At 44.8% G+C, this 10113-nt stretch overlaps 1 protein-coding gene across 1 annotated transcript; it reads right to left on the reverse strand.

Annotated features, from left to right (window-relative positions):
* Positions 1–215: 215 nt before the first annotated feature.
* Positions 216–9668, reverse strand: kctd6a (potassium channel tetramerization domain containing 6a). The gene is made up of 5 exons (XM_010874854.5): positions 9312–9668; positions 8635–8807; positions 4060–4191; positions 3419–3532; positions 216–2895 (listed from the first exon to the last, which is right to left on the reverse strand). Exons 2-5 carry the CDS (start codon positions 8659–8661, stop codon positions 2455–2457), a joined length of 714 nt encoding a protein of 237 aa, XP_010873156.1. The 5' UTR covers positions 8662–8807; positions 9312–9668; the 3' UTR covers positions 216–2454.
* Between the last annotated feature and the right edge of the window lie 445 nt (positions 9669–10113).

Raw genomic sequence — 10113 nt, forward strand, 5'->3', positions numbered from 1 at the left:
AATAGAAACAGGAACTGTTTGTAAAGGTTGCATCAGTATGCATGTGTGTGCTTGTTGTGTGTGAATAAGTGTGCGTATTAAGCCCTACTATAGGGTGTATGGAAAAAGAGGACCATGTAGTCTGGGTATGCATTGAGTAATTATTTGGCAGTAATGTTTCAGTCTTATGGCTTGGGGTTAGAAGCTATACAGGGTGAAGCTTGGAATGCATGAACAAATGTAGACAATACTTTATGACATCATCATCATCATCATGACAACAGATATGCAAAAACAGGGCGAATGGTGACTTATACAATTGAATGGATCTTTGCATTAAAGGGGCGATAGAGACATAGTGAAGGGACCACCCCAGTCCCATCACTGATGCCTTCCTGGGGGCCAACTTCAAGTATAGTATTTAGTATCAACACTTCAGCCAATAATCAATGTGAAGGCCCCATCCGCACTACAGCCAATAGTCAATGTGAAGGCCCCATCCGCACTACAGCCAATAGTCAATGTGAAGGCCCCATCCGCACTACAGCCAATAGTCAATGTGAAGGCCCCATCCGCACTACAGCCAATAGTCAATGTGAAGGCCCCATCCGCACTACAGCCAATAGTCAATGTGAAGGCCCCATCCGCACTACAGCCAATAGTCAATGTGAAGGCCCCATCCGCACTACAGCCAATAGTCAATGTGAAGGCCCCATCCGCACTACAGCCAATAGTCAATGTGAAGGCTCCACAGTGTTCCAGTGCTCTGAGCAGCAGCCTGTGGCTGCAGTATGGATTGGAATACCATTCCCTCTCAGCAAAAACTCTCCTCTATAATTCCCCACTTTTGTGTCTTAATAGAAAATGCCTGAAGAAAATCTTATAAATTACATTGTCAGTTTTACTGACCCACATTGTAACTCAGTTTGAATTGTAACCAACACATTGAAACCAGTCTGGGAATATAGAGCAACACTTTCATTAATTACACATTTTGAAAGCAGTGACAAATAGCGATGACTGCAGCACTTGAAATCTCATAAATACTCTTAATAGTCCTGATATCAATATGTACCACATGCTGTCCATCAGTCATCTCCTGGACCTGCCCTATGCCCTATAGTACCCTCTATTACCCTGCATACACAGCAGCCAGATCTAATCGTATTTAGTGCCAGCAACAGCCAAAGTGCAGAGTATTCTGGGATTTATTTTATAGACAACACATTTTTCATTCTTTTTTTTTTATATACTCCTTAACATATGAATTTATGAGAAAGTGAATAAACATCAGGAAAGATAACAGCATCTAAAGGGGAAGATGTGTATTGCTGGTAAGTGCAGCTTCAGAAGTCCCCTTTGAAGGGCCATGTGGATGTTGTATTGTGACCACTGTGAACGGAAACAGATTTCATGTAGATGTCGGAGTCTTCTTTTTCTTCAAAATCCAAAACCAGAGTTGAAGGGAAGAAATAAAGCAAGCTCTTTATGTGGAAGCCAATGAATAGAAGACATCTGAGGTTACTCGGTTAAACGAACAAAGCAACGCATTCAGTGGATTGAGACAAATACATGGCAATCAGTGGGACTTTAAGAGTGATGAGTCACAGACTGGCAGGTATTCCCTCTTGGATTGTTGCCGTCAGAATCTGGAATAGGGTACCATTTGGAATGTTTTTTTAGAAAGACAAATCAGAAGGAACAGCATAGCTCCAAATCAAGCCGGTTTGGTCCACCTAACAAAACTGACACTATTCTGTAGCTTTAATTACATGGTTTTTACAGTAATTGCAGTAATGACGTTTTCATTTGTACAAGATGCCTTGGGGCACATTTGCAACTTATTTAGCAACTCAGCTTCTGGGATAAAAACATGCACCTGAACACAGACGGTTTAGCTCCCTAGATGCTCAGGGAGTTCGCCCGATGCTAATGATGCCATTGTGCCGCAAATTCCGTTGACAGCCGTTGTTGTCATGTCTGGCACACAGCCTATTGCGATGTACCTTTATTCAGTTTCCCAAAAACCCCAGGAGTCAGGTAGAAATGGATTACGTTTGACAGCCATTATTAGTGCCCCTTTTCCGGACAGTTCTACTATTTTCCATCAGGTTTAGCCATTAACAGCCAGAATGATCCAAGTTGTCAGCGACAAGATCCGCGGATCAGCAGAGCCTAATTGTACATTTGTTTGTGAAAACCTTAAAAAGCTAGTCCAGTATATTTCTTCGTCTTTTTTCATTGCTGATTAACTACTGACATTGTGTTCTCTCGTAAAGCTCTGGTCGGGTAAAAGGCAACTGAATCTTTTGCACTGCATGTCGATTCACTGCTGGGATTGTTTCTGGGAAATCATAGTGTTATTCATAACAACAAGGATTCTGCACACTCCTGTACCATCAGCTGAAATTCCCAGAGGCCGAAAATTCAGTTCCGTTTATAGGTCCTTTAACATCCTCATCATCATCATCCTCCTCAGTCGTCGACCTTGCGAGCCAGCCGGCAGAACGTCCAGTGGTGCTCTACGGTGTTCTCGTTGGCCCTCTCGCTCATGTGGTGGACCCTGGTGTTCCTGATGGTGAAGCCCTGTTTGGAAATGTAGTCCACCAGGTGCACCCTCAGGGACACCTCCTGGTGGTAGTCGCACGGCCCAAAGGTGAAGGAAACCTGGAAGTCCCTGGTGTCCATCATGTGCTTGATCCACTTGGTGAAGTGGTTGGAGACGCCCTCCAGCAGCGACTGGACCTTGGTGGTGAGCGTGAGCTGGGTGATGATGACAGCCACAGGGTTGGAATACTTGGACAGCTTCCTGGTGGAGGAGAGCTCCACCACCTCCTCGAAAGTGTCCAGTGGGTAGAGGGGTTTGGTGCTGGTGAGAGACTGGATCAGCGGCTCAATCTGGTAAAAGTCTGCCTCCTTTAGAGAAGAACATTACATTACGGTCAGCTTTCGCAGGGTGACTAACTACGGTCATTTTCCTCCATCCTACACACCAATACGTTTAAGCTGGAGCCGTTTACGGGTCTAAGATGGTCTAGGACCTCATGGGGCAACAAGTCAAAATATCACCTCATTGGAGTGGCCAACCTCCCCCAAAAAACACACTGACGTCACCCTCACACAAAGGTGTGCAGAGGGTTGCCCAAACCAGGGCGCTAAATTAGCATCACTGGTAGAAGTACAGCCTATATTGGGCCAACAGGAATCATAGCTACTTTGCAACCAAACTGTTTGCCCTAGAAACTGATGCAGCACCAGAACAACATTGATTTACTATAAAAGCTTTGAGTAACAGCGCAACCATGAGGCAAATGAATCATATCCACAGTATTGACGCTGGCAATCCTCTACTCCGAACCATATCTGTCCCAAGTTAGTTCTGGGATTCAAACTGGCAACCCTTTGGTTGCTGGCCTGACCTCTCTAACGTCTAGTCTACCTTCCTCAGCAGCTCCATCTCCGTGAAGTTGTAGGGTAGTGTCAGCTCAGAGGTGCGGAGGAAGTTGAGGACGTAGCGGAACAGGGGGCCGTCGCGATCGATGAAGTAGTGACCCTGTTGATTAAAACCAAAGTTTGTCTTAAGCCCCATCACACAGACAAGGGTAAACAAATGCTGTGGCGAACAGACATTCTACTAATAAACAGATACATTTGACCTAAAACACAACAGGTCATCTGCACCACAGATATAGGAAGTCATATGTATGTCTGAGTGCTGACAGAAATGTATACATTCAAACTCAAAGTAGTTTCCTGGGTGATATAACATGTAATAGAGGATGTTTTACATGTATTGGTGGCAGGGGCATGCCAGCGTGCAGAACAGCCCGGGGCCACCATGCCCAGTCGGCGTACCGGAGGAAAACATCTGCACGGAGTTTAGCTACACCTGCCGGCAGCCATTTTGTTTCTTCTCGTACATGTTTTTGTGTTAATAAACCCCTTCTGGCACCTCTCAATGGATCTGTTCTAATAATCATGGTTGTCGTGAGAGATACACACACACACACACACACACACACACACACACACACACACACACACACACACACACACACACACACACACACTATGAGGTACCTGAGTGTCCCGCGTGGTTGGGAAGTCCCCACGGAACATGGCCCCCAGCATGGAGTCGGGGTAGCGCTGCAGTGTGCACAGAGAGGTGGTGTAGAGACAACCGCCCACATTCAGGGTCACCGGGTCGGTCATCTACAGAGACGGGAGACAGACAGAAAAATACTTCAAGCCCTATAGTCAGTCATCTATAGGCATCTTTTTAAATATATCCAATTTAATATTCAATGCTGTCTTTTATATCAATATTTAATTGGAAACTGTCTTATTTAGGGATAGTGATCATATGAAGCCATTTATTATCATAGTTGTTTGCCTCTTTTTTAAATCATAATGATAACAGGAATCACCCAAATGGCATTGATCGAAATATTTACATAACCTTGAATGTTTCGCCTTGTTACAGACACACAAGGTGACACACACAGGTGAAAGAGGCAACTAAAGGTGAACTTCCTGTGGCTTTTTAAATTGCAATTAGTGTCTGTGTATAAATAGTTAATGAGTTTGTTAGCTCTCACATGGATGCACTGAGCAGGCTAGATGCTGAGCCATGGGAAGCAGAAAAGAACTGTCAAAAGACCTGCGTAACAAGGTAATGGAACTTCATAAAGATGGAAAAGGATATAAAAAGATATCCAAAGCCTTGCAAATGCCAGTCAGTACTGTTCAATCACTTATTAAGAAGTAGGAAATTTAGGGATCTCATGATACCAAGCCAAGGTCAGGTAGACCAGGAAAGATTTCAGCCAAAACTGCCAGAAGAATTGTTCAGGATACAAAGAAAAACCCACAGGTAACCTCAGGAGAAATACCAGCTGCTCTGAAAAAACACGTTAAGGTTGTTTCAAGGAGCACAATATGACGATACTTGAACAAAAAATAGCTGCATGATTGAGTTGCCAGAAAGAAACCTTTACTGCGCCAATGCCACAAAAACGCCAAGTTACAATATGCACAACAACACCTTGACACGCCCCACAGCTTCTGGTACACTGTAATTTGAAGTCACAACCATAAGCGCTATGTTCGGAGAGGGGTAAACAAGGCTTATAGTGAACAGAATAACATCCCCACTGTGAAGCATGGTGGTGGCTCACTGATGTTTTTCTTTGGGGGGGAGCTCTAAAGGCACAGGGAATCTTGTGTGTTATCAGAAGATACTGGTAGACAATTAGCATTATTCTGCACCGAAAGCTGTACATGGACGCTCTTGGACCAGCATGACAATGACCCTAAGCACATGACAATGACCCTCCAGTGGTTACAGCAGAAAAAGGTGTTCTGGTGACTGTGGGGGCCATTTCAGTACAGTGAACTCATTGTCACGTTCAAGATACCAATTTGAAATGATTCGAGCTTTGTGACATGGTGACATGGAGCCTAAAGTGTGCCAAGAAAACATCCCCCACACCATTACACCACCACCACCAGCCTGCACAGTGGTAACAAGGCATGATGGATCCATGTTCTCATTCTGTTTACGCCAAATTCTGACTCTACCATCTGAATGTCAACAGAAATCGAGACTCATCAGACCAGGCAACATTCTTCCAGGCTTCACAAATGCTTTGCTGCATACCTCGGTTGTAACGAGTGGTTATTTCATTCAAAGTTGCTCCTCTATCAGCTTGAATCAGTCGGCCCATTCTCCTCTGACCTCTAGCATCAACAAGGCATTTTCTCCCACAGGACTGCCGCATACTGGATGTTTTTCCCTTTTCACACCATTCTTTGTAAACCCTAGAAATGGTTGTGCGTGGAAATCCCAGTAACTGAGCAGATTGTGAAATACTCAAACCGGCCCGTCTGGCACCAACAACCATGCCACGCTCAAAATTGCTTAAATCACATTTCTTTCCCATTCTGACATTCAGTTTGGAGTTGCATTGAAGCAACTGCCATGTGATTGGTTGATTAGATAATTGCATTAATGAGAAATTGAAAAGGTGTTCCTAATTATCCTTTAGGTGAGTGTATTTTCATGTGACAACACTGAAGAAAAGACACTTTGCTACAAGATAAAATAGAGAATGTACAGCTTGTATAACTGTGTAAATATGCTGTCCCCTCAAAAAAACTCAACACACAGCCATTAATGTATAAACTGCTGTCAACAAAAGCGAGTACACCCCTAAGTGAAAATGTTGGGCCCAGTGTCAATATTTTGTGTGGCCACCATCATTTTCCAGCACTACCTTCACCCTCTTGGGCATGGAGTTCACCAGAGCTTCACAGGTTGCCACTGGAGTCCTCTTACACTCTTCCATGACGACATCACAGAGCTGGTGGATGTTAGAGACCTTGCGCTCCTCCACCTTCCGTTTGAGGATGCCCCACAAATGCTCAATGGGGTTTAGGTCTGGGGACATGCTTGGCCAGTCCATCACCTTTACCCTCAGCTTCTTTAGCAAGGCAGTGGTCGTCTTGGAGGTGTGTTTGGTGTCGTTATCATGTTGGAATACTGCCCTGCGGCCCAGTCTCCAAAGGGAGGGGATCATGCTCTGCTTCAGTATGTCACAGTACATGTTGGCATTCATGGTTCCCTCAATGAACTGTAGCTCCCCAGTGCCGGCAGCACTCATGCAGCCCCAGACCATGACACTCCCACCACCATGCTTGACTGTAGGCAAGACACACTTGTCTTTGTACTCCTCACCTGGTTGCCGTCACACAAGCTTGACACCATCTGAACCAAATACGTTTATCTTGGTCTCATCAGACCACAGGACATGGTTCCAGTAAACCATGTCCTTAGTCTGCTTGTCTTCAGCAAACTGTTTGCGGGTTTTCTTATGCATCATCTTTAGAAGAGGCTTCCTTCTGGGACAGCAGCCATGTAGACCAATTTGATGAAGTGTCCGGCGTATGGTCTGAGCACTGATAGGCTGACCCCCCACCCCTTCAACCTCTGCAGCAATGCTGGCAGCACTCATACGTCTATTTCTCAAAGACAACCTCTGGATATGATGCTGAGCACGTGCACTCAACTTTTTTGGTCGACCATGGCAGTGGAACTGTCCTGTTAAACCGCTGTATGGTCTTGGCCCCCGTGCTTCAGCTCAGTTTCAGGGTCTTGGCAATCTTCTTATAGCCTAGGCCATCTTTATGTAGAGCAACAATTCTTTTTTTCAGATCCTCAGAGAGTTCTTTGCAATGAGGTGCCATGTTGAGCGTCAAGTGACCAGTATGAGGGAGTGTGAGAGCAATAACACCAAATTTAACACACCTGCTCCCCATTTACACCTGAGACATTGTAACACTAACGAGTCACATGACACTGGGGAGGGAAAATGGCTAATTGGGCCCAATTTGGAAATTTTCACTTAGGGGTGTACTCACTTTTGTTGCCAGTGATTCAGACATTGATGGCTGTGTGTTGAGTTATTTTGAGGGGACAGCATATTGACACTGTTTTACAAGCTGTACACTCACTACTTTACATTGTAGCAAAGTGTCATTTCCTCAGTGTTGTCACATGAAAAGATATAATCTAATATTTGCAAAAATGTGAGGGTTGTACTCACTTTTGTGAGATACTGTATATTACCAATTCGCCAAGGGTATGGAAACTTTTGAGCACAACTGTAACTGGGGATTGTCACTGTACAGTATATTTTTTCCCATCAGGGACGTATTTAGACCGGGGACACCAGTTAGGTGCAATTAATGATGAGGTAGAACAGAAGGCTAAATCACTGATTGGACAGGTTTGAGTAGAATTCCTGTACAGGGTTCTGTCAGTCATTGACATGAAGCACTGGTTCTGCCATGCAGTAGAACCCATGCCGTAGAACAGATACCGGTCTATGAGGGGGTGTCTGGAGTATTTTAGGCCTCCTACTGACACAGGATATTCTGGATGGCGAAGGACACACTCCCGGTCATCAACTCCAGGGAAGGACACACTCCCGGTCATCAACTCCAGGGAAGGACACACTCCCGGTCATCAACTCCAGGGAAGGACACACTCCCGGTCATCAACTCCAGGGAAGGACACACTCCCGGTCATCAACTCCAGGGAAGGACACACTCCCGGTCATCAACTCCAGGGAAGGACACACTCCCGGTCATCAACCCCAGGGAAGGACACACTCCCGGTCATCAACTCCAGGGAAGGACACACTCCTGGTCATCAACTCCAGGGATGTGCAGTTTCCACAACATCTGTGTATGCAGCTGGTCAAGATGCTCTGGGGCTTTTCCAGGATCTGAGGGCGCATTCCAATTTTTGTCTGCCTGCTGGGAGGTAAGAGCTACTGACGTGTTTTCTTCACACAAAGGAGCCCTGATGATGAGGAAGTATTTGCCCTTCCATTCACTCTCATCCATGATGGGCTCCTTTATCATGCTGAGCTTGTTGTTGTGGTACCTTGTTGTTGTGATGTCTTGTCAACATCAGTTATAAGGCCACCCACTATCATTTAGTCAGCAGACTTGTGCTGGGAGTAATTTATAGAGTAATGTAAATCACATACACAGTCATTTAAATCAATACATTTTCACAAGGTATACACACAGTCACACCCACTCTGGGTTACTGGGTCAGTCATATCATACATCCCATAAATCACTCACCATGTATCCCCAGGCTCCATTCTCCATCTGCACCACTATACTGTAGTGAATATTCTTATTCACTACAGTGCGGCCACCATCGCAATGTAGTCCTCCCCAAGTGGACTGAGGCAAGGTGAGACGAATGGCTGGTTCCTTCCGCTATTCCACCTTCTACACTTCGAGCGCCTCAGCTGGACCAGGTAGGCACACAACAGGAAGCGTGTCCGTAGAGGACCCAGAAGATGTCAGAGGGGGGGGGGGGGGGGGGATGCCAATGAAATCATGCAGGGATGATATGTGCACAACCCACTGTTAACTAACACGACAGTAGATGTGTCTGATGTGACCCATATCAAAACTCCAAATCTAGTCCATGCACCAAATGCAATTTAATTATGGGCTAATTAAATCAGTTAACTGAAGGCTTGAAATAATGCCGCTATCCTGGAAAATGAACGATATCCATAACGATATTGTAACTTGATTTGTTTTCAGCAACCATTCCTGCAGTTGTAAATCTTAATTTCAAGTCGCGGAAGATAGCTAATGTTCGTTAAGACATAGCTATGACGAGCAATGGCCTACAGGAGGATCTCATTTTGAGATGTTACTACACCAACTACGCCACGCAATAGCTACAGTTTCATTTCCAACTATAGATAATTATTTGAATAATCTATTTCAGCGTGTTTTACCGGTAGCAGTTAGATGAAGGACGGATCCGGCATATGCTGCAGCAGTCTGTTGGAAATTGACCATAGCATGGCAATTTCAACAGCCAAATCAAATATGTTCGGTTGTCTGCGCCACAAAAATCGTGACTAGACAACCAACAAACCAACCAACCAACAGTAACATTGTAGCCAACTCAGATCATGATCTCCTGCATCGTCTGTTGGCCTGGCTGGGAGTCATTGCCATCATGCACGTCGTCAGTTATTGTTTTGGTATGTTGGCAGCTTTTATCCATGGCGTTACGTGCAGCTTTGCCATCTTATCATTGGGTACTGACACAAATGTAACGCCCTATACCTGAGTTAGTTATTCAGACTAAAGTCGGTTTTATAGTTCACAAGCTCCTCCTCTTTCTTAGTTTCGTTTTTTTTTTTGTAGGGCGGTATATCATCTTTTTTTATAACTGCAGTTTTCTAGCACGCAAAGGGATTTTGACAAACATACAAATGTGTGGCCCTCCTTAAATTTGTAAATCCTACTTATTGTCCCTCAAGCCTAACAATTTGCCAACCCCTGAGTGGTAATCCAAAAAACTGGTTCAACAAAATCAAGGTTACCTAAACATATTCGGCTAATCTTAACCAGAAGAGTAAGTCGCTGAGTTTTTGGTTCCATAGAAGCTAATTCTCGTTTAAATCATTCGGCTAAATTAATCGCAGGTTGTTTCATCCAACATCATGACCAGGACAGAAAATGGGTGGTGATTCATGTGGTCACTGGTTTTGTTGTTGGTTCACACACACATTTGATTGGTCAAGGGCC

Source organism: Esox lucius, chromosome 2 (genome assembly GCF_011004845.1).
Source record: "Esox lucius isolate fEsoLuc1 chromosome 2, fEsoLuc1.pri, whole genome shotgun sequence".
Taxonomy (NCBI): domain Eukaryota; kingdom Metazoa; phylum Chordata; class Actinopteri; order Esociformes; family Esocidae; genus Esox; species Esox lucius.